At 42.3% G+C, this 24,539-nt stretch overlaps 2 protein-coding genes across 2 annotated transcripts; one reads left to right on the top strand and one right to left on the bottom strand.

Moving 5' to 3' along the window:
• Positions 1-1,490: 1,490 nt before the first annotated feature.
• On the top strand, positions 1,491-11,060 carry tspan4b (tetraspanin 4b). Its single transcript, XM_083930628.1, has 8 exons — positions 1,491-1,786; positions 4,673-4,742; positions 4,827-5,018; positions 5,119-5,193; positions 6,728-6,823; positions 7,342-7,455; positions 8,468-8,551; positions 9,089-11,060. Exons 2-8 carry the CDS (start codon positions 4,674-4,676, stop codon positions 9,155-9,157), a joined length of 699 nt encoding a protein of 232 aa, XP_083786754.1. The 5' UTR covers positions 1,491-1,786; position 4,673; the 3' UTR covers positions 9,158-11,060.
• Positions 11,061-12,688: 1,628 nt separating this feature from the next.
• Positions 12,689-22,815, bottom strand: bcl2l12 (BCL2 like 12). The gene is made up of 8 exons (XM_083930937.1): positions 22,749-22,815; positions 19,294-19,474; positions 18,471-18,675; positions 17,120-17,351; positions 16,739-16,849; positions 16,385-16,461; positions 15,637-15,900; positions 12,689-14,072 (listed from the first exon to the last, which is right to left on the bottom strand). Exons 2-8 carry the CDS (start codon positions 19,470-19,472, stop codon positions 14,031-14,033), a joined length of 1,110 nt encoding a protein of 369 aa, XP_083787063.1. The 5' UTR covers positions 19,473-19,474; positions 22,749-22,815; the 3' UTR covers positions 12,689-14,030.
• Between the last annotated feature and the right edge of the window lie 1,724 nt (positions 22,816-24,539).

Below are 24,539 nucleotides of genomic sequence, written 5' to 3'. Positions count from 1 at the left end.
GCTTACTCATTTCTGGCTTTTATAAGACTCATTCCTGCAGAACTCTATTTTACATTTACAGTGGCGCGGAAATCTACTGTAGTAATTACAGCAGGAGCAAGGGAGGAAGTCCGGTGACGTATTGTGGAGGCTGCATAGGGAGGAGATGGAGGGGATTGAGGGGATGGACAGGTCAAACAAACACAGAAAAGAAGTTATGTAACATATGTACTTATTTTAACTCAAACCATGATCTCTTCCTGTGATAGGTAGGGGTGCTAATTGACAAAACACTCCTGTGGATGGTAATAGATCTGAGGGCTTTATGGGTTTGAAGGGATTTTTAAACATGCTGTTTATTTTTGTCATAACATGGTTGAAGTTTTTTTTATAAGTCACTGTGCAGGTATAGAAGTTAAATGAAAATGATTTAGCATGCTTTCACATTATTATCGATTTAACACAGATAGCATAATTAGATGATGCTGCAGAGAAGCGCCAAGTTAAAACTAGGTGCAGTAAGATAAAAAGGGGTCTGCCCAAAGAAGGAGTAGGGAGTGTTCTTTCTACGGGAACTGGCTGTTCATTGCAGGAACCGCGTGACCAGGGAGCGGAGAATTCAACTTGTGAACGAATGAGAGCCTGTCTGGGAGTGATGGACATTCTAAAGCCTGAACCAGGGACTGCCTCAGCAACATTCTGAACCAATCACTACAACCCAATGAACTTTATTGCCGTATAAAGTCTTTGTGAAGGGAGAGCTTTCAGCGCTCTTTCTGGCTTACTGGTTTTAGCAACAGCTTGGCTGAGAGACCCCTTAGCCAAGCAGAAAATTCTTTGCTGTTTTTATAATAAACGTTTTAAACTTTAGTATAGTATAACTTAAGTATAGTCTGGTTTTCCTTGAGTAAAGAACACGACTGTGAGGTACAGTAAATGTGTGAGTATGTGCATGTTCAGCAACCTAAGAGAACATCACTGAGACAGAGGAAACCGGAGAGTGACCCACAATTTCTGGAAACAGGCTGTGGGCTGGAGGAGGAACAAGCAGCAGGAAAAAAATGCAAGGGGAGGAACACAGGGGAGGACGGGCAACAACACACACATCTGGAAACAATCGAGAGAGAGAGAGAGAGAGAGAGAGAGAGAGAGAGAGAGAGAGAGAGAGAGAGAAGAGGAGGAGAGAGAGAGGAGAGAGAGAGAGAGAGGAGAGAGAGAGAGGAGAGAGAGAGAGAGAGGAGAGAGAGAGAGGAGAGAGGAGAGAGGAGAGGATGAGGAGCAGAGAGAGAAGAGAGAGAGAGATGCGAGAGAGAGAGAGAGAGAGAGGAGAGAGAGAGTCGAGAGAGAGAGAGAGAGAGAGAGAGAGAGAGGAGAGGAGTGAGGAGAGAAGAGAGAGAGAGAGAGAGAGAGAGAGAGAGAGAGAGAGAGAGAGAGAGAGAGAGAGAGAGAGAGAGAGAGGAGAGAGAGAGAGACAGAGAGAGAGAGAGAGAGAGAGAGAGGCAGTTCTGTTAACGAAAGGAAACAAAAAGAAGGGAAAAACCTTCCAGTTTGAAAATAACGTCAATTCAATCTGAAGTCCTGAATTGTGGTAGAGGACAAGTTCATTGGGGAAAGTGGGCGGATACAATCTACCAGTGGAGAACAATACAGAGGAAGAGAAGAAAGGAGAGCTGGTTGTTGAGAAGCCTGGAGGGTTCAGAGATTAATGCAAAAGAGGTCTGAGAAGGAAAACTGCGTAAGATCCAAACCAGGAGGTACGAAGAGCAGTGTGAGCGTGACAAAGACCAGATTTGAAACTCATCGTCAGGTAAAATCTATTTGAATGCAGTTGTAAATACACAGATACTCTGAGTAAATCTGGACTCCAGAAACTAACCATGTTTGAAACTCAGCATGCTGGAATGAATACTATGTTATTATGTGATGTATTTAGCTTACATGCATTCAAATGGAACTATATTTTCACCGTGCACATCTGTAGATCTCATTAGATACACTAGGCTGTGAAACACACAATGATAAAACAATAATAATGCATTAAATATAGGTTTTAAGGAACAGAGAGAGAGATTATAGAAAATAGACTTTAAAAAAAATGTTTCCCTCACGCAACCGGGGTACATGCAACTTAACCTTTTGTGCCTAAAACGACCCAAGCATTTGTCATAGCGATGGCTGATGAAATACTGGTTTGTGTGTGTGTGTGTGTGTGTATGTGTGTGTGTGTGTGTGTGTGTGTGTGTGTGTGTGTGTGTGTGTGTGTGTGTGTGTGTGTGTGTGTGTGTGTGTGTGTGTGTGTGTGTGTGTGTGTGTGTGTGTGTGTGTGTGTGTGTGTGTGTGAGAGGGCTACTGGTGTTCAATTAATGACTGCTGATAATCTTGTCATGTCCTCACATTCACGTAAGAAACAAAAAACAAAGCTTTCCCCCCTTTAGATTGACTTTGATACAGTCAACACAACATGTGTGCAGTAACTCTGTGTCACCCTTGACCACAGCACCTACTCGTCACTATGTTTGAAGCATGGTTCGTATCGGATCTGTGAGTCACAGGTTTGCTGTGGTCATGGGAAATGCCTTGGGCAGTATAATTAGGTCTACTGAGGAGAGGAGGGAGCTTCCTTCCTGTCAGCAGTTTGACTTCCTGTGCGGGGTCACTAGTGAGTGTGAGGACTACTACTTCCAGTGTGAACATGCTCACAAACACATGAACACACACATATGCATTCATAAAGTTTATTGAACATAATGTTACTGTGGAGTTCTGTTTCACAACTAGGGGCCCTGCATCAAAACTATGAATTAGCCATTTACATGCGCTCCACCCTCGTCACATGGACACACAGTGACAGAATTAGTCGCTGTTATAATTGTACCTTTTGGCTGGGAAGTGACCACTTCCCAACGTAATTCCAGTGAAAGAACAGAACAGGAAGTACAACATGTGACTACCAGAACACAACACTCCACCTGCATTGACCCAGGTCGAGAAGGGGGTCGCACACAAAAGCTCCACTACCGGTGTCACTAAATACCGGGTAACTGGTATGCATTGCTCCCTGGTTTTGACCCACGTTGTATCTGAATCTAGCCTTGTGAGACCATCCTAATTACCCGAGCTCCATTGTATTTTACTCTCTGATCAGTCTGGTAATGTGCAGTGGAGAAAATTTGAAAACCGGTTGCCAAGCAACCACCTAATCATCCACGGATGAGATGAGTGCAGCTATGGAGCAAGCCACTCGCTAACGCTTTTTTCTCTGTGATCGTTCTGTTGAAATATGAACCCGGCACCTGAAATTGTGCCTTTTATCCGTAAATTCATGTTACACAAACGGAAAAAATCCTTTACCAACATGTTGTTTACTTTCTGAGCTTTGCCCTGGTGCTGTTAGCATGTCATACGCTTCTTTGATCTGATTGGTTGATTTGGCCCAATAGACAGATGGTTTAATCAGCGACCAGTAATTCCGCCTCTTCCCAAAAGATCTCCAAACGAGAGTTCCCATCGATCCATCTGGCGGAGTCAGGTTAATCCGAATCGTCATGACTAGGGATTAACCTGTGCTGACTGGCTTGGTTTGAAATGTGTTTGTGTCTGAACCACCAGGAGTTTGGACCAGTCAGCATCCTGTGAGGAGCTACTGGAAGTTGAGGGGGGGGGGGGGGGGGGGGCAATAGTGGTTCCTACAGAGGTTAGGGTGCAGCAATAGCATCAGTTAAATCAGAACTGGAGAGCTTTTCTTCGTTGTAAAAAGCCCAAAAAACTACACTGAAGGTCTTTCTCGATGGAAAAGGGTTTACAAACTAAAACAGGGGCAGTCGTGTCTCCAGAAGTCTGTTTTAAGGGCTCAGAAACGCCGGAGTAGTGTAGACGCCAGGTGTCAACATAGCAAAAGATGTACACTATATTATTTAGCCAGGTTTGTCCTGTTGAGATCTCTTTTACATGGAAGACTCAGGAACAATAAAATTAAATAATTAAACATAAAAATGTGGATGTTGCCTGAGTTATAAAAGAATAGCATGAAGTATGTGAACACACACACACACACACACACACACATATACTCATGCACACGTCGGAATAGTATTAATATACGTCTGCACTACTCATATCTACTTGACTTACTAACGTCACAGTATTTTCCAGTCCTGTGTTTAGCATTTCGCATTTTTAAAAATACAAAGACCTACAGCACAAATGTAAAATAAAGCTTCCATACTTAATTCTTCCACTCTTTCAGAAACTGTCTTTCCAAAAGTAGGCCACACACTAAAGGAAACATTCATATATAACAAGCAAACAAAATATTGTATAGACAAAATTGTGCAAAACAAATCTCTCGCAGAAATGTGCGACAGTGAAATGTCACAAAAGCTACAAGCTGCCTCTCACAACCCAGCCCACGATATATTTGGTAATTACAACCATCCTTGACAGAATCAAACATGCAGTCACAGTGTAAAGTCCTCACAAAAGTATAAAAATAATATGAACTAAAGTCCCAATATCCAACCATAAATTAGGAGAACGGGGCGCCCACTCCCTGGACACGCTCACAAAGAACAAGTAAAGCTGTAAAGAGACAAATATGTTCTTTTTGGGGCGTACAAATGAAATGAAAAGTGTTTTATCAGTTATTCACAGTATGAAGCATTTAAACATAGTTCTCTCGCTCTTTCTCCCTCAGGATGTCGGTGTCTCGGGGGTGTCTGTGCTGTGTCAAATACTTGATGTTTGTCTTTAACCTCATCTTTTGGGTTAGTATTTACTCCAGTGCTCAGAACCATGCGTTGTGATAAATGCTGCATTTTGACACTGGCCTGACATTATTTCCTGAAAAGCTAGGGGGATGCGGCCTGTTTGGCATTGGAGTCTGGTTGTCCTTCACGCAGGCAGAGTTCTCCTCTCTTCCCCTGTCCTTTCCATCCCTCTCAGCTGCCAATCTGCTGCTTGTCGCTGGCGGCATTACCATGGTGACGGGCTTCCTGGGCTGTCTTGGAGCCCTTAAAGAGCAGCGCTGCCTTTTGTTCATGGTGAGAGGTCCACATGACGGAGTAGTTGCTGATATTCCCTCCTTTTTTCTCTTGTATACGCTACAATGTCAGTCTCCCCCTGCTCTTTTCTGTTCTGCAGTTTTTTGTGATCCTTTTGCTCCTGGTCCTGACAGAGGTGACTCTAACGGTGGTAATACACATCTTCCATGACAAGGTGAGCTCATGTACACACAATGAGACTGCACTTCTTAAGCTTCCCACACGCTCCAACTCTTAACAGTCAGATAAAACAGATAATAAAAAGAATGAGAATAAAATAAGCAAAAGATGAAAAGAAAGTGTGGGAAAACTAGTCCGATACTCTAGACATCTAGAGGCAATGTTGAGTAGGTTTAAGCCAGTGAAAGACCGAGTTTCCGTGTTCTCTAACCACAAAACTAGTTAATCACTATTTCATCTGAAAACTCATTTATAGATTAATTGACAATAATATTATTTATTGTTATTTGCAGCCCTGATGCTTTTGTACAAAGCCATTTTGTTACATGTGGCTCGTTATGAAGCTTCAGGAAGCATTTTCTTCGTTTTCTGAGTGTGGACCTCTGTTCAACAAAGGGTTCGAAACCCACTTCATTACTGTTCCTTGAGCCTTTTCCCTTCAAACCAAGAGCTCCATCTAGTGGGCTCAACAAATACAACTAATGGTGCATGAAGCTTCTTTTGGACATCACTACATGTTGCTGTATGTACACAAAGATATAAAATGTAGAAAGGACATTCCCATTCAAATCAACTTAGCAGGATGTTCAGAGCAGCAGCCGTTTTTTATCAATGGGGTTAAAAAGTGTGATCTTACATAATATGATGTGAAATGGAGACACGTGAACATACCAGTTTAGACCCCAAAATGATTTGAATAAGATTAACTTTGTGGTTTGGTTAAAGTCCTGTTTATCTTTTGAGGGCCGATGCACCACCCCAACCCTATACAGATTTAGTGCTCTTATACTACGTCACCTGAGTTCCTTCTACGTGGATTACAAACACAAATTACAGTGCATTACTTTGGTAGTTATATGTACGAACAGTGGATGGGGACAGCCTGACTGCTACCACTGCAATGGACTTACTTCTGAATAAACTTCCATATAAACTGACTTGCGGAAAGTCACAGAGGTTTTTCATTTACAACCAAATAAGCAGTAGAACATTATGAGGCACAGTGGACCATCCACTAAATCAGTCAAACTGAACAAAGTAATGCTTCATCTGCACACTCTTGTCACAGCGTAGGGAAGAATCACCAGATGAGTGACAACTTCAGAGTTAGCAAGCTAGCTGGCCATCCACTGGTTCAACTTCAGAGTTAGCAAGCTAGCTGGCCGTCCACTGGTTGGCTGACTGGCGAGTCGGTTTGCCATTTCTGCTGTGCTGAACAGAGTCTACCCCTCTCACTCCAACTCACTCCTCGCCACTTTCAGAGAGCATCTCCCAAACTGTGTCTCCTCTCTTTCCTACGAGCTAAAACACACTTTACAGACTGATGCGTGTTGTCACCATGACAACTAACAACAACCACCATTTTATTGTGGCCATTTAGTCAAATGCGCTGTGTCCTTTCTATCCCATTCTATTTCTATGATGTGCACACTACCAGAGGCCTTAGCAAGGCCTCACAGTGGGTACATCTGATGGATGGATGATTATTTGAATGAATTACCAAGTGTTTCTTTTTCTCTTTTTGTTAGCTGGATTCCAAAGCACAAGGTGAACTAAAGGAAGGTATGAAGATTTATGAGTCAGAACCTGGACTGAAAAAATCTTGGGACAATGTCCAGAAAATGGTGAGCACTCAACAAACGATGCACAACTTCTTATGTAGCAGAATAAATGATGTCACTGTAGATGGAAGTTGTCATAGTCACTCAAACAAAATGTCAGACTCTCTCTCTCACACATGCAGCACACAACAGGAGGTCCGTATCAGATGCGTTCTCACTTGCTGGATATGCGAGAATTTCTTGACGTTCATTGACTTTGTCTGATGATGTCAGCGTTGACCATTACCAACAGACGTAATGTCGAGATCATTTTAGGGTTGCAGATCATGTGTGAAAGGAGTTTAAGATGTTTGTTAATCACATATCTAAGCTTTTGTAGAATCTACCTGCTGGACTGTGGCAGCACTCAGTGGTAGGGAAAGTATTGGGACAGTGAAAAGGGATGTCAGTGTGTACCCTCCTTTCCTGATCCCAGGTTCCAACAGTGACGAGTCAATAGTGTGGGCTAAGTGTGAGTTGTGTAGTTGAGTCGGTCTAACTCTAATCTCTGTATGTTACTGTGTTCCTGTCTCTTGTCTCAGTTCAAGTGCTGTGGAGTAACTAACAAAACAGACTGGTACGATGTGCTGAATGGAACGCTGCCCTCATCCTGCTGCTCTGTCGGGCTGGACCAGTGTGTTGACGGATGGAGCGAGGTTGGTTTCTGCTTTTGGGGGCTTGTGGCTAAGTTGTTTTTACAGTATACAGTATATTGCTGATATAATTATTTACAGTTATTTGAGGTTAAGATCAAACTGAAATATGGCACTAATGGCTGCTGGTCTGGGAAAGTTTGTTGTTCCTGCCCTGTACTGAGAGCAGCAGCCCTTTCTTTTGTACTTCTGAATGTTCAACTTTTTCTGTTTTGTCCCCAGCCACCGTGTTGCTGTTGGTTTTGCAGAGCTGCAGATTGATTTTTTTTTTAAAGTTACACACAATGATTGCTAACTCAAACACGGTACAAGTCTCTGCAAGTTGATTTGCATACAGCACTGACGTGTGTTTGGATCAAAAGCTGCCTGAAAGAGTAAAAAAAACCTCCACAGAACAGCATGCAGGAAAATGGCCAGCAGCTAATGTAAACCATGTGGCTTATAGTGAATGTGCTGAAATATGCAGAAGCACTAGGGCACCAGAGAGGGAAAACTTTGGAAAGTGTTATTGAAAAATGAAGGTACAGTTGTTAAAGCTGTTAAAATGGAATTAAAACATTCCTCACATTCTTCATGTGTGGAAGAATCAGATCCTCTAACCCATCTGGAACAAATTCAGATGTACTGTGAGAGAATTAGGCAGTTTCAAATATCTTTACGCAGCGTTTAGGAACTGTTTAAGTCAACTGGCAGCAGTGAGTTCTTTTTATTACTTCCCATTCATACACTGCATCACAGTTTAAAGGATGATGCAAGTTTTTTAGGACTTTTCATTTTGATAGTATTGCTCTCATCAACACATTGCTATTGAAACTCTATAAAATCACTACAATGAACATGCAAGAAACACGAGCAGTCAGACGATCAGACCGGTTGGAAACAAGCCACAGGTTCACCCAGAAGCTAAAAACTCCACTTTATCTTTACGTTTGTTATTCTTCTACTTCTTCTCCCCCTGAGCTTCCTCGCTCGTGCCTCTCCTCCCTTACACTCTCTCTTTGTGTGTCCTCTGCAGCCGTGCTATCAGAAGGCCAGGCAGTGGCTGCTGGACAACATCCCGTCAGTCCTGGTGTTTGGAGCGTGTATTGGTGTTGTGCAGGTAGCATCTCTCACATACCATCATCGTAAATGTGTCATACTGACGTTCAAATCTTTCTTTCTATCTATCTGTCTATGAAGACCACATCTATACACATACATACAGTGACTTATAATAAATAATCATTTCTATGTTCAAGTGTCTTATGAAGGACTCACAGTGTGTAATAATACTCCATACTTTTAATAAGATGCTCCTGAAGATGCATGCTTTATCATAAGGTTTCAGTGTCGGTGTGATGCATTTTCATGCACTTAAAATAATCTGAGCTGAATTAATATGTAACAAAATGTTAAGCAGAGAATTAGTAGTGTTAGCTTTGTTGTTAAAGTAGTTTAAGTGTGTCTGTCAGATGTCTCAGACGAAGCACTATGAGGGTTTCAAAAATTACATTACATTTAACTTGAGAAGTCAAGATTCAGCAAAAAGACAAAGTGGGAAATAAAAGGATCGACATTAAAGTAATTCCAGCTGTTGTTATCGTGACTTTTTATTCCCTTGCAGGTTATAATTTCATTTGACCTCTTGTCTTGTCAGATCCTGGCCCTGGTGTTCTCCATGCTGATGTACTGTCAAATTCTGTGCGCTGAGAAGCACTTGGACTGACTTATGACAGACTCCTCTGGGATCTCAACACCCCTGCCAAACCTGAAGTGAACTGTCAAAGCCTCCAGTCCAGACTGTGGTTTCAGCCCTGAAAAAAATGCCTTTCAAAGCCCTGAAGAGGCACTGGGTTACAAATGCCCCTTAAGATCCCCCAAAACTACTGTAACACTATCTAACTGCACCTCATCACAGTGTAACATTGCATTATGTTTAATTTTCATTTCGAGTTTCATTTTACCACTAGAAGCCATCAGCCTCCAGACAAAACAAATTACATGACATAATGCATTGCTCCTGGGGAGTAACCTGCGGGAAACACTGGGTCACATGTCACACACATATCTCTCCATATTTTTCTTATTTTTGAATCTTTATCGTGTATAGCAAATAATAATGCACATTTTGTTATCTCTGTGTCATGAAACAACAAGGGATGCTTTTGGAAAAGTGCAACTTCACTCACCATTCAAAATTTCATTATTTGGATTTCATTATCTATCCCAGATGTTAAGAGGAGAAGACTTTATAGCCTGCTGCTCTGTTTGTGTGTTAAAGTGTAATTCTGGTGTCAAATCATCCCATGGTCTTTTTTTGCACCTACATACATCAAATAAGGCATCAAGTTCTTTTTCGTGTATAACCTATTAACAGAGAAATCCAGAGAGTCGCAGCTGGACGTGGCTAACACTGATCAGCTCGGGCAGTACGGTGAAGGCATTCAAAGGTCTTTTTTAACTACTAATACTGCTGAAAATAATAGCAAACCTCTGCAGCAGCATGAGAAGAGTCCCTACACAGAAAACAAAGCACCAATGGGCTCCTTCCTTTTGTGTTGACTTTACTAATTGACTTGAATGGTCTTTACTATGAGAGGAGCTGGTACCTAAGCTAGTAGGTAAGTCTCTAAAACACTCTTTTCATAAACTCTGGGTTCATTAACTACGTTGTTGGTGCTTTGTTTTATGTGTAGAGACTCTTCTCATGCTACAGCAGAGGTTTGGTGTTATTTTGAGCAGTATTAGTGGTTAAAAAAGACGTTTTAATGCCTTCACCGTACTGCATCGAGCTAATCACTGTTAGCCACCTCCGACTGTTAGCAACTCTCCCGGATTTCTCTGTTAATAGTTTTTACACAAAAAGACTGTCTTGGGGGCTTATTTGATGTATGTAAGTGCTGAAAAAGACCATGGGAGGATTTTACCATGGAATTACACTTTAAGCCTAGCCCTATAATGGCAAAAGAAAAGAAAAACATACTTTTTTACATAGCACTTAGATCACTTTATTAATATTCTCAAGTCCTGAACTTATGTTATATGAGCACTTTGAACGTGCAGTCAAGTTCATCTTCACAGTGCTCTCATTTTTAATCATATTTTATCTAGTCATCACAGCCATATGTTTAAAATATCCCTATGGCAACTCTCTGTTGTTCTCTACTGTCCTTGCTTATCCAACTGTGTCCTCTTTAATTGGAGCATATACTGGAACATTTTGTGTTATAGCAAAAACAGTAAGAGCGTATGTAATTATTGAGACATAATGGTCACTACAGTGGACAGCATTGGTTTTGATGGTAAAGTTGCACATCAGTTAGTGGACCTTTGTGAGTCATGCAAGAAAACACTGCCACCCATTGGCCAGCTGTCACAAGTGCAACGCAAATCTCTCAAAACCAAGATGGCCGACAGAAGGCTGAGCAGCCCAAGAATTAATTGCCAATCCTTCTAAAGTAGGAGACTCCTGCAGGTAAACAAACATTGGTAACATCAAGTAACAAGGTAAAAGGTGTAATATAATTGAAAACATTTCCAAGTATTGAGTTTATATTGGGAGGAAATTATGATTTATCTATCATACTTTTGATGCAACTTTGTTGTTCTTGATACTTCTTCCTCTGGTTGGCTGTAAATCGATTGATGTATGTTATTAGTAGAATGTAACTTGCAGTTTTGTAATAAAAACAGTATTTTTAAAGATGTCTCTATAACATTTTTCCTTTCCTATTCAGATTTAATCTGATACTGATGTGTTATAAAAATGTATTTATATTATTATTATTTGTACAGCTGTATACTACTAACCAGGGCGGCACGATCCGGGCTGGGGCCCTTCTGTGTGGAGTTTGCATGTTCTCCCCGTGTCTGTGTGGGTTTTCTCCGGGTTCTCCGGTTTCCTCCCACAGTCCAAAGAGATGTTCGTGTTAGGTGCATTGATGACTCTAAAATTGCCCGTAGGTGTGAATGGTTGTCTGTCTCTGTTGGTCTCTATGTGCCCTGTGATAGACTGGCGTCCTGTCCAGGGTGTACCCCGCCTGGATCGGCTCCAGCCCCTCTGCGACCCTGATAGGGACAAGCGGTTTAAGATGGATGGATGAATGGATATTACTAACCCTGTATGGATGTGAAAGGATTGCTGTCACTGTGTATGGCCTGGCTCAGGTTATAAATATAGAGAATGAATGTCCTATAACTGTATTTTATTATCTAGTTGGAAAGTCAATCATAACAGGAAAATAACCTAAATAAACCACTTTAAAGTATATTTTAACTTGCGAACTTGCTAATCCTGATACTGGCAATCAAAACAGTATCAGCGGCATTTATGATAGTAGTATCAGTATCAGTACAACTTGATTAGTTCCAATATGTGTCTTTATATGCTGTGATAGAAAGGTCTAATGAGTAAATACTGTGGTACGGTGATGTGGTGGTTTGCCTCACAGCGACAGGGTTCCTGGTTCAAATCCCAGCTGCTGCCCTTCTGTGTGGAGTTCGCATTTTCTCCCCGTGTCCGCATGGATGTTCTCCGGTTCCCTCCCAAAGTCCAATGACATGCAGGTGTCTGTGAGTATGAATGGTTGTCTGTCTCTCTTTGTCTCTATGTGCCCTGTGATACACAGGCATCCTGTCCAAGTTGTACCCCACTGCCCGATGTCAGCTGGGATTGGGGACAAGCGGTTGAAGATGGATGGATGGATGGATAATATGGCATGACGCACAGTCTGTATTTTTTATTTTATTTTGTACCAGAGAAAATGTTTCCCATCCGTTCACATTCTTTGACTTTAATCATGTTCCAACATCAGTACTGTAAACAGTATAAAACAATAACACCTTAGATTCGGTTATTGTTCATCTGTGTACCAAAAGACCCGCCAATGAATCTGACTGAGACAGTAGTTTTGTTTTTCTTCATTGTATACAAAATTATCTACACACAATTCTGAAAACTTGGGCTGCATCCAAAATCACATACTGTGCAGTTCATACTCAGTAGGTATACTACTGTTTAACATGCTATTGTGTAAATAAACAGCAGTGTGTATTTTATCAGGTGCACTGAGCTGTAATTACTGGTGCACGTACCAACCAAGGCTCCACCAAAATTAGCAGATAATGCTTAAAATACTGCAAAGGCAAGCGAGTAGTCCAACAGGCACAAGTGACAAAACCACTCTTTTTCATTCTATATATGTTAATCGAAGCATTATTGACATTACAAGGCTTCCTTAGGTTTTGGACATAGGCCTATTAAAAAGTCTCACGTACTGTTTCAGCCTACTCAATGCCATGGTAGTATGGTATGGTGTTTTGGATGCAACCTTGAAGCACATGTATCAAAAACAAGCCTCCAGACTGCTAAACCTGAGCACAATTCCATGGTTTTCTATTTCACTTTTTGCAAACTTTAAGCACAAATCACATCACTAAGAACTTTGTTCGACTGGAAAGAAAACCTCATGGATTCAGATCCTGGAGGGGAAGCAGGGCCCCCCTTAATATTAAGAGCATGTACATTTGTCACCCTCCTGTGTGCAAGATGCGACTTCAAATGCCAAGCAATGCCAACATACTAAAGAAGAAGTGATGTTGAGGTCAAAGCAGCAAAAGGAGTCAATAAGGGAATGGATAAAGAATGGCAACTATAAGGAGAAGCTTAGCTATTTCAATGTAATGTGGTCTCATGAAGACGAAACATACAGTATATAAACAGTATTTTGATGGTAGTGTTTTAAATGCATCACACCGGTGTTTCATTGACTGGAAGAGATGTTTGAATCATAGCTGTATCTTTTTTGTGTGTGCAAAGAATCCGTTTTGAGAAAGAGATTGAACGTGGTGTTTCATTTTGCAAGAGATTTGTGAAGTTTGGACAAAAGGGTTAAACAGATATTACTGATTTAAATCCAGCTCTGTGTCATGGCAGCCCACACTGTCACCACACAGAGATGGTTTCCCTTTAAGCTCTTGAGTTCTGAGCTTTAGTTTCTGGAAACATGTTTAAATTATTGGGAAAAACAAATGGATGCTGTTGAACCTCTGTGAGAAGATGCTAGCTGGTCTAAAATGGCCTTTTAGGGACCGGTGTTGCAAACAAGCCTCCTCGATAAACAGTATGATCCTTGCATCGGATAGCTGGTTTCAGTTTGTACATGTTTACTGTATCTGTCTCTATCAAATAAAATAACAATAATAAACAAATACATAAATATGGGAAACTGTAACAAGTGGAAGAAAATGCATCTTTGACAGGCCTCAATCGTGATCCCTATGTAAACAGAACACACAACACCGTTACAACCTGCTATCACTCTCAAACGGACTGACCGGCCTTTTAAAAAAACAACAATAACAAATAGCTTCTTATTGTGACGCTGTAAAAACAGCAGCCCCTTAGTTCTCTCTGAAGTCTGGATCCCCGGTGAAAATAGATCAAAGAGGCTTCTGAGGTCTTGTCACAGTTCAGATGATACTCTGTGGGAAAACAGAGTCACGTCCAGCCGCCTCTCTTCCCTTTGACGCCATCATCCAGAGCTCAGTGTGGACCAGTGGTTAGCTGGAACAAGAAGCCCCCTGGGAGCTCTGAGAAGTCAGTCGTACTCTGCAGGCTCCTCCAAATGTACCACGTTCTCCTAAAGATGACATAACAAAGAAACACACAATGAGAAAAAAAGCAAGGGGAAAAAGGCCAATACAACCTCAAACTAAGGACACAGCTCCACTTTTACGTCATCGCCTACTTACAGGTCTTGAAACTGTACGGGGGTGTTTTGTATGATATTTCATGTTATTTTATTCTTATAATCCTGTGAATGTTGTCCAGGTCATCGTTATCCTCAAAGCAATTTCAGTCAAAAGCAACTGGACTTGGTTATTTGTCTAGATGTTAAACCTCTCATCCAAGAGGCTTCATCAGTTCATGTACGCATCTGACCAGGCTGGGACTGGTCCAACTAACTGGTGTGGAGATCCAGATATTTTACCTCTCACAAGGCCGATGATGTCACTGGGACCCTTTGTTCTCGACTTCGTTAGTGCTCTATTGAGTCTGAACGACAGTCGTTGGAGTCACAGGAGGCCGTTTGTGAAATGTTGTTGTTTGAGGTTAGATTGTTGAATCTCCTGGGAAGGGATGAAAGGGCCGCATTGTAAACTGGAGATAAGTGGTGTCTCAGACCTCCTCCTCTGTTTAGCGATGGTTTCTCTAATTTTACATAGATGGCTTCTTTCACTCCTCTTTCAAACCATCTGTCCTCTCTGTCCAGGATTTGGACATTGTTGTCATCAAAGGAGTGGGCTTTCTCCTTGAGATGTTAAGTGGACAGCGGAGTCCAGGCCTGGGGAGTTCCCCCTGTGTATTCTTATAATCATTTAATTTAAACTTTTAGATCTTTTATATGCTTTGTCACTAGAAGCAGGTCTCCTCTAATGTACAGTACAGCTGGAGTGAGGCCAGAAAGGGGCCGCATGGCTCCTCTGCATTAGTGGAGAAAGGGAACTAAAGCATATATGGTATCAGTCCAAACTTTTTTAACTGTGAGCAAAGACATTCCATCATTACGTGTGCACTCCCACTGTATACATCTGACTGTCTATAGCTGGGCCTGCATCATCTCATTTTGTCCATCTTGTTGAAGCCTAAAATAAAAACTGACCCAGTGACCTGAATGAGCAAAATTGAATTGCAATGATTCAAGATCAGTGAATCTCCCCTTTCATAAGAGGTCCCATATTTAAATCAAGCTGTTTTGCAGTATGCATTTACTTTTATCTAATGCCAAATTCATAGATGAATTTTGTTTCACATTGCTTCCGCCTTGACTCCACCTAGCTCCACTCAACCATCTGGGATGGATCAATAGGAAAGTGATTTCAGGTGGTCGAGCCAATCGGCTGTTCTGTTTGGCTTTTCCCTGCGTCGCTCTCATCAGCGCCACAGGTTGGTTTCCATGTGAGTGGTTGAAGTAGCACGTCAATAAAGACGATGGACAAGTGGTTTATCCAATCATATGCAAGGATTTTTGATAAGGCCCAGCCTCCTGAAATCACTTTGCTATGGAGCGATCCCAGATGGATGAATGAAGCGAGGTGGAACTAAATTCATCTGGAGAGAGTCAGGTTAATAAATATGTTATATTATAATAATAATACAAAAGAAATATGCACTTGAAAAATAGCTGAATTTTGCCCACTCACCCATCCTCCTTGGCTCTTGACCCAGGGGGCAAAGGTCTCCATGTAGCACTCTGCATAGCCCTGCATGCGTTGGGTTCCTGTGGCAGTCACTATCCGCCGGGATACCTCCATGGTGACAGCCATGCGTTGCAGCGTTGGACTAGCCGTCGGCGGCAGGGTCGGTAACTCAGAGACCAGACTGCTGCTGAAAGTGTCTAGAAGCTTGGCAAATGATGGATAGGACAGACGAGACAAGCTGGAGCGTAGGAAGGGGTCCGACTGGATCTGAAAAAAGATTTGTGTTTACTGTAGCATCCCCCTGAGACCCACAGGAAAAAAGGTTTTAATATTTAGATTTTTAGTAAAACGTAATTAAAGTAATAAGAATGTAAGGAACATATCACAACGATGTTTTCCCTCAAAAATCAGGACATTCTTTCCCACTAAAAGTACAGTACAGAACTTACACATTATATTATTATTCAATTTATTTCAATTTACATTTGAGAAATGTTATATTTAAGGTGAACCCTTTTAACTGGTTAAAAATAGGAGGTGTTAATGTGTGTGTGTCTGTGTCTGTACAAGAAAAATAATCCGTCTGACCCTTCAGTCATTTTCAATGCTGTGCTATGAATTATGGAATATGGCTGAAAATGAGATGAAGCAAGTCTCCCTGTCCCCAACAAAGGACTACAAAAAAAACTTGCTATGTGGACACAGGCCCTATTGCAGCTTTACACACCATCTGATGGTGATCCACACCTACCTTAGTGTTGATCGAATCTCCCTCCGAAGACAGCACCTGAACCAGCTGCCGCACCACTATCTCTTTCTCACACACTGCTAAAAGAAAAGAAGAAACTTCACAGTCAAGGAGAGTCAAATGAAAACTCTTAGTTTGTGTCCATACTTTAGTTTCAGACTAAAGCTAGAATTACGTAGGCGGGAAACGGGAAAATATGATGATAACATAACAAAGTCCACTCATTGGCGTTAGGTACTAGTGAAAGATGAAACCAGGCAGTACAGTCTGATAACAGATTTATGAGTTTATTCTCGACCCAGAGTGTGTGGGTGTGTGTGTGTGTGTGTGTGTGTGTGTGTGTGTGTGTGTGTTTACCTGGTGAAGGCTGGTCTTTTGGACTCAGCTTCTTTTTCCGTATACTGGTGGACTTGTGGGCGATCTGTTCCAGCCTCTCTGCTACTTCGTTATAAAACTCAGGAGAGTGAGCTACATCAGCAGGAACCACAACATCAAACCACATATTAGATTAAACACTCAACTTTTACCACATACTTTTAGTCATGTCAGTAAGCATGCTGTGTGTATGTCCGCACACACACTAAAACATAGGTCACCAGCAGGTGCAGTCAGTTACACTTTAGCTGTTTGTCAGTGAGCTTTAACGTACACCCTACACTGACAGACAGACTGGTTCCGAGGCACAGATTATTAAAGTGTGCAGATTCAAAGCAATAGCCCATAGACAGAGGAGCTTACTGGGAGAGGTGGCGGCCGAGGGAGGTGTTGGTTCTTTGTTGATTGACAATGTGTTAGGCCTCTGAGGAAAAACTCCGGGCCCCTCTTTGTCATCTTTTTCCTTCTCTTTCTCTAACTTTATCCTGAAGAACTTTGAGAGCTTTCTTTTAATCTTCTTTCGGCTCAGCTTCTTCTGCTGTTTCCTCTCGCTGTCATCTTCGTCTGATGTCGAGGAGGGGGACATGACATCGTCCTGTGGGAACAGGTCGTGGCTCAATACTGAGGGTGTGCAGGTGTGATGAGTGTTTCACCTGCAGTGATATGCTCTGACTACTGCGTTACCACAACATTCAGCAAACTAATCTTTTCCCAGTTATCTGGAAAGACTGTCAGACCCCAGACACAACACAACACTTTTTCTTTTTCAATGTTCATTTTAACAAAGGGGACCATTTCTTTGGAACAACCCTTTGCCATCACTGCAATCTGCATTATTATTATTATTATTATTATTATTATTATTATTATTATTATTATTATTATTATTCAAAAAACATCTGAAAAGGACTTTTATTAGGAAACATTTATAACACTCCAAAAAACAGTCTTGCCTTCTAACCTGTCCTGCACACTGTTTCATTTATAGTTATTGCAAATAACTAAACTGTTATCAAATCAGACATATAAAGTATACCATAAGTAGAAACCAAGGACACCTGGTCAGTTGAAAAACATATTGCTCTAGACCACAGACTGTATTAAAGAGATGAACGTAGCTTACACAGAAGTGCCTAAAAGTGTGAAGAAGAAGTGCCTAAAACCTGCGTTCTTTCTAACGTCCAGCAGGGGGCGACTTCACTGGCAGGATACCTGACTTGACAGGTCGCCGTGCTAGCAACAGGACAAGGGTTTGGTTAATGTGTATCCACAGCACTGTGTACACTAAAATAGCTGAGAACTTGTTTTTTTAGTGTTTGTTGGAGTTAAAGTCTCGGGACCTTGAACCTCTCACAGTATGATTTTACTTGATTTAAGTAAATTGGGACGTTTGGGTTGCTGGGAAAATGTAAATTTTTAACCAGCTCTGTGTCACTGCAGCATGGGCAGTAAATCCGCAGTTTCCCTCTTGAGCTTTTAGCTTAGCAAAGACATCTAAGGCACTTGACGCTCAGTCCCGCCCTCTCCACCAAACGTGATCACGTCAGGTTTCAAAAAACCAAGATGACGACGGCCAAAATGCCAAACTCCAGGCTTCAGAACAGTAGCTCACAAACCGATAGGGGATGTCAAGGTAGCTACGTCTTTTATACAGTCTACGGTCTGGACCTAAGTTATAATAATAGATAATATTAATAAAAGAACACTTCCTTACTTCCAGCTGCTCTCTTAGGTATGACGCTTTTGCCTTACTTTCCCTGTCCAGTGAGCCTTTAGGGTCTTTGGCAGGGCGGCGTACAGTGTTATGGATAGGCAGCTGCTTTATGAAGTCTTTGAATCCGGACTTCTTCTCATCTGCTGAATTCACATCTTCCCCCTGAGAGTCTGACCCTTCCTTTGCCTTCGGTGGTGGCTTGCAGCTAGGAGAGATCAAAGTATGGTGAACAGCAGGCCTGGTATAATGCAGGTATTCACGATTTAAAACAAATTCCACTCAGGGTGCGAAAAGATTATTCTTGATGCATCCTGATGAAGTTTTGATTTACGTTTCTTACTGTTAAAGCACAACCAAATTAACAAGCGTAAAAAATAATCCATCACAAAAAAAGAAAACATGAATTTACTTCGATGTTGTCTTAAAATATATGTCCATAGTGCACGAGTGTATTCAAAATGCCTAGCTCAACTAGAATTAAACTTTTATCCCAAAGTGTTATCAGCACTCCTTAAATGAATCAATTCCCTCTGAAGTATTTTGTTTTATTGATCACAAAATCTTGAAACAATGAGCTGTAGTCACGTGAAGTTATATTGCACCAGAAACAGGAGTATTACATCTAACGTACTAAACATCCTGCTCTCTGTGATCACCGATACTAGGTTTTGATGCAGCCAAATTCCCCATGGAGTGAGAAATGCACATTAGACCATGACACATTAATCCAATAAAAGGAGATGAGTGTGTTGATAAGACTAGTGACGCAGAAAGAACAAACACAAACCCAACCGCAGAAGCACAGAATGGGAGGTAATATTACCTGTACTTGTTGTGATCTCTGTAGCGCCCCCCGATGGTGCCGGGCCTATCTTTCGGGGCGGTGGAAACGGTGCGATGGAGGAAAGCTTTGAGGACTAGACCAGTCTCAGCCTTGATCTCCACCAGAGAGATGGAAGAGATGGAGGAGAAAGAGGAAGAGCGGCCTACAGACGCTGACATCACTAACACAAAGAGAAACAGAAGGGCAGTTTACAAAATGATAGTTTCTTATTGTTATTTAAGAGAGAACCATTCTCAAAACAGTCCTCAGCCCTTGACTTTGGACTCCGGCACCACCATGAGGTGCAAATTTTCCAGACTCCTCAGGATTTTTCAGTCAATATTAAACACGTGAATACCAATTGTTATATGCTTACTATGTAAAAGAAAAACAAAAAAGGTTTTAAAATCCAACTTTAAACACGTATGAATGGATGCTTTTGCCCCTGCATAAGGCCCATGATGACACTCTGCCGACAATAGGTGGCTTACTCAACAACACGTAATATAAATGAGAATTGCAGTCGCCAGGCGAACGGTAGCCATGGTCACCCAATACCATCCTACAGCCAGCTTGATGTCATTCGACATCATCTACAGGCTATGATGCAGTCGTGAGCTTGTTTTGATTTGTGTTTATTCATATATTTAATTTTAGAAAGTGAGATCAGTTTTCCAGACTCTTTTCCCCTTTTCCAAACTTATTCAGTTAGAGTCTGTATCAAGTCGAGTCGAGTTGAATTACACGAAAATAAACACAAATCACTGACTTGAAATGAAAACAATCAACTGCAAAACCACCGGGAGACAAGTATGAAAAACTGGATGATTTGACACTACTTGTATGGACCTTTATACAGAACGTATATGTCTTAACAATTAAACCATTAAGGAAACTAAGACGTAGTTAAGTAATAATCTTCATGAAGTATAGTCCAAGTTTAAGTGAAAGCAAAAAAGAACAAACACACACATCTGGATGATCCAGTCTGTTAACATTCCCTCTCTACGTAGACCTTGGTAGTGTCAGCAGGGGCGCCGTCAGATTCCTACGGCCGTGACTGACAGAGTCAAAACAATAACTTCAAACGATTCACCTGCATCCATACTGGAATATCAAAGATTCGTTTTTTCCTCCATTCTTTCTCCCCCTAAATAAATATATGTATAAATGTATTAATAGACTGGGTCTGTATTACAGGAAAGTCCATTTAGTGTTGATACACAACTGCAGTTAATTTGGGTCAGTATTCTGCAAGCTTAACCGCTGTTTGTGCAGTTTGAAGTTTTTAATTGTAGTCAAATGAAAGTAAGTGAAGATACACTCGGTGTCTGACTACAAGAGAGTTGCAAACCTCAAAGTTTCCAAAGGGTGGAGATCATTGTTGGAAGGCCTGTGGTGGCAGGAGATGCAGATGCAGCACGCCTGAGTGTGAGTGATGGCACACATACATAAAATCACCACCAACACACAAGTCGGAGAAGTGAAATATGAGATGGAAATCTTCTAATTAGGTGTTATAATGAAGAATGAATACTGGGAAGACAAATCAGCAGAAGTAGGGGAGCAGGGGTTGAACAGCTGCATAAGAGAGATTTCTGGAGCACCTCTCAGTGTTAAATAGGGGTAGAAATCACAGAGTAACTCACAATAATACTATCATGATATGCTCTCCACAATAACCATCTAACCGCAACCGAGTCCACGAGACTTCTTGGGAGGAAAGGCTGATAAAGCAGACTCTGTGGGAGTTCACTAACTCCAGAGGATGGCAGTGATGCAACAGTGAGGATGCCAGCTGCTGTTAAACCCCAGAGAAGAAGAGGGAGAAGGAGAGGAGCAAGGCTAATGGAAGGAGGCTGGGACACCCCAAAAAAATGTCTGAACTTTGGGGTTTGACACACGCGCAATGGAACTGGATGCCTCCCTAATTGATCATAAACTTTAATCTCCAATAAAATAAAAACACTAGCCTGCTACAAAAAATTCACCCCCTCAGTGTTGTCATGGAGATATGACGTAAACATATGAATAGTATGTTTTTTTTGTCCCAGGCCTTAACGAGGTTCAGGGCGCACTCACACTGTCCATCCCTACCGTGCCCCGGGCTTTAGGTTACTTGTCCCCCCCTTCCTCTCCCCCGAGGCCCAGGCCTGTTTGTACTCACACTTCCTGGGCCTCGGCCAGTGCTTCTTGCCTGCCTATACGTCATCACGTCGTAACGAGATGCGTCTCTTTGTTTACAAATCTTTCCATAGACCTCCGAGTTTTTGTGCGTCTTGTCGACTGTTTTTGAATATTTTCATCGACCAAATCTGCAGTAAACACTCCACCTCCGCACCACACCAACGTGAACTTCTCGCTGCCATTGTTGTTGTTGTTAAATGACCGCGCATGGTCCCTCCTTCTATTTTCTATATCCGAACAGGCGCACATAAATTACGTCAGAGCCGCCGTAGGCCTCATGCTCGTGCTCGTACACGTGCGCACGCTCGTGCTCCTACATGTGCAAACGTGCTTTACAAAATCCCACCTCTCCCAAAGGGGCCGTGGACGGCCCGCTGTCCGCAGCTAGGTGCGGAGCGGTTGCACTCACACTGGTCAAACGAACTAGGCTTTACCCGTAAAACCTGTTTTGGCCCGGCACAGAAGGACAGTGTGAGTGCGTCCTTAGTGCGTCCTTAATGATGCTGTGAAAACGGCCTGTTTAACATGGGGGGTCAATGAGAAACTGCTCTATTATGAAACCAGCTCCTAGTGGACACAGATAGGACATTTTGGGTCATTCCTTATTGGATCAACCAGGAAGTTCTTGTGGTGGGGGCTTGGAATGATGGCCGCCATTTTTCGGTACACAATCCATAATTGTATATGTCCATGGTTACAGCAAACACAAATAAAGTCAAGTACACCGGACAACAGTGACCTTACATTCCAGAACAAGCTCAACAACTCTTAAACATAATACTTTTAATTGTTCTATGATGTGCAATATCGATTGCAGACCAGATGTTACTGCGCATGCGTCATACCGCAAAGCGCAGACATTTTTCTTTTGGTGTCCCAGCCTCCTCCCCTTAGCCTTGGAGAGGCGGAGGACGACGCTAATGGGACCCGACTGGAACGTCGCTGTGCCGGACAGGACGGGAGGAAAACCCCGCTCTCTGCCTCCACAAGCACCAGGAAATACTAACATGACGGCGGTGTGTTCTTCAAAACACACCGCCGCTGTTACAGCACAACACATTTGCCACAAAACTGTAGCCAACACAAGACAAACTACCACAGAGTTTCACTTCATGTACACGGAGAGTATAGTGAGTCTCCAGACAGACGAAACGTTTCAACCTTCACGGAATGAGTTTATGTCGAGTTCACAAAAACATTTCACCAACTTTAATGAGATGTAAACGAAGGGAAGGCGAAGGTGAATCACAAGAGAACTGTCTTCGTACCTGTGTTTAAGGGCTCCGGCTCCGAGATTCAGCCAGATTTACGCAGTCTGTCTTCTGTCCTGTGTGTGTGTGTGTGTGTGTGTGTGTGTGTGTGTGTGTGCAGCTACACACCGGGTATCACCATCAGCAGGGGAGGAGCCACCGCAGCTCTGGGGTTACCATCAGCACACAGTACATGTTGAGTTTCAGTGGAGCCATGCAGGGAAATAACCTCAGCATCTTGTACCAGGAGAATGAACACAAGAAAATCACATTATATAGGCATACATCCCCTCTAATTCAATTCAATTTTATTTATAGTGTCGAATCATAACAAAAGTTATCTCAGGACACTTTACAGAGTAGGTAAAGACCACACTCTATGACTTATTTATGATTTACATAGACCCAACAATTCCCCCGTAGAGTACGGTGGCAACCGGTGGCAACCGGTGGCAAGAACCTTCACTATAACAGACAGGAACGTCAGACAGACCCAGCTCTGTGGAGGACGGACATCTGTCTGCACCGGAGAGAGGAAGAAAAGGAGAGAGGAAGAGAGAAAAGACAAAGATGGACAGAGAGACACAAACAGATTGATTTTACAGGAACCTTTATTTGGTTTACTCCTGACCTCAATATGAAAGTTATTGAAATGTGAGCCCAGTAACAACCGCCTAGAGTGTGTCCTAAAACATTCATATTGACAGTACACTCTGCTATGTGTTTGCCATTTTGTAAAACTGCCTAATATTGAGGATTACACTGTGGACAGTTTGAGACATTAACAATTTCTTTATCCAAAATATTAGATCCCCCCCTCTCTCTCTCTCACAAAATAGCCTGTTCTGTTCTGTTAATTCAATAAATAAATAGTCTATATGAAATAATCACAGGGTAAAGCCTGTTTCTGTATACCCCCGTGTGAATTAAATACTTGAGTATCTTCTAATTTTATGAAGAACTTGAGTGCAAATAACAGACATTTTGCAGTTCAGCCGCTGTTTTTTTCCCCCCACATCAGGATATCAGAATCAGAATCAGCTTTATTCGCAATGTTTGTGCAAACATACAAGGAATTTATTCTCTCCTCTGTGTACACAATACAGAACAATACAAAAAACACAGAAAATACAAAATAAAAATGAAGTATTTGCCAAAGAAGACAAGATGAAAGATAAAAATACAGTATATGTACATGTTTAGTGCAAATGGGCATGCAATGGCAGGGGGATTATGGGGAGATCAGGGAGACGGCCTGGGGGAAGAAACTGTTTTTGTGTCAGGTGGTCTTGGCATACAGAGCTCTGTCACGCCCACCAGAGGGAAGAAGTTCAAACTGTTTGTGTGCAGGGTGTGAGGGGTCTGCAGTGATCCTTCCTGCCCGTTTCTTCACTCTGGCCTGGTATAGGTCCTGAATGGAGGGCAGGTCGGCGCGAGGATTTTTTCTGCAGACCTGATTGTCCGTTGCAGTCTGTTCATGTCCTGTTTGGTGGCCGATTCAGGTGATTCAGCACCAGCCTCTCGAAGGACCTCATGACCACAGACGTCAGGGCTGCGGGCCTGTAGTCATTCAGCTTGTGATGATAGGTTTTTTGGGGACCGGGATGATGGTGGAGCGTTTGAAGCAGGAAGGGACTTCACACAGCTCCAGAGATCTGTTGAAGGTCTGAGTGAAGATGGGTGCCAGCTGGTCAGCGCACATTCTCAGGCAGGATGGGGACACTCCATCAGGTCCTGGAGCCTTCCTGGTCTTCTGCCTCTGGAAGAACCCTGGAACCTCCTCCACTTGGACCTTCAGAGCCGGGGGGA

Source organism: Echiichthys vipera (genome assembly GCF_963691815.1).
Source record: "Echiichthys vipera genome assembly, chromosome: 17".
NCBI classification, from domain to species: domain Eukaryota; kingdom Metazoa; phylum Chordata; class Actinopteri; order Perciformes; family Trachinidae; genus Echiichthys; species Echiichthys vipera.
Note: the sequence above shows the minus strand (reverse complement) of the source record. Positions and strands in the feature narration are given on the sequence as shown.

Coding starts and splice junctions, on each gene's coding strand:
- tspan4b (XM_083930628.1), top strand. CDS start 4,674: ATGTCGGTGTCTCGGGGGTGTCTGTGCTGTGTCAAATACTTGATGTTT. Junction 4,743..4,826: donor TCTTTAACCTCATCTTTTGG/GTTAGTATTTAC, acceptor TTTCCTGAAAAG/CTAGGGGGATGCGGCCTGTT. Junction 5,019..5,118: donor AGCGCTGCCTTTTGTTCATG/GTGAGAGGTCCA, acceptor TCTGTTCTGCAG/TTTTTTGTGATCCTTTTGCT.
- bcl2l12 (XM_083930937.1), bottom strand. CDS start 19,472: ATGTCAGCGTCTGTAGGCCGCTCTTCCTCTTTCTCCTCCATCTCTTCC. Junction 17,352..18,470: donor ACCTAAGAGAGCAGCTGGAA/GTAAGGAAGTGT, acceptor CTGTTCCCACAG/GACGATGTCATGTCCCCCTC. Junction 14,073..15,636: donor TCAAGAGCCAAGGAGGATGG/GTGAGTGGGCAA, acceptor TGTCATCTTTAG/GAGAACGTGGTACATTTGGA.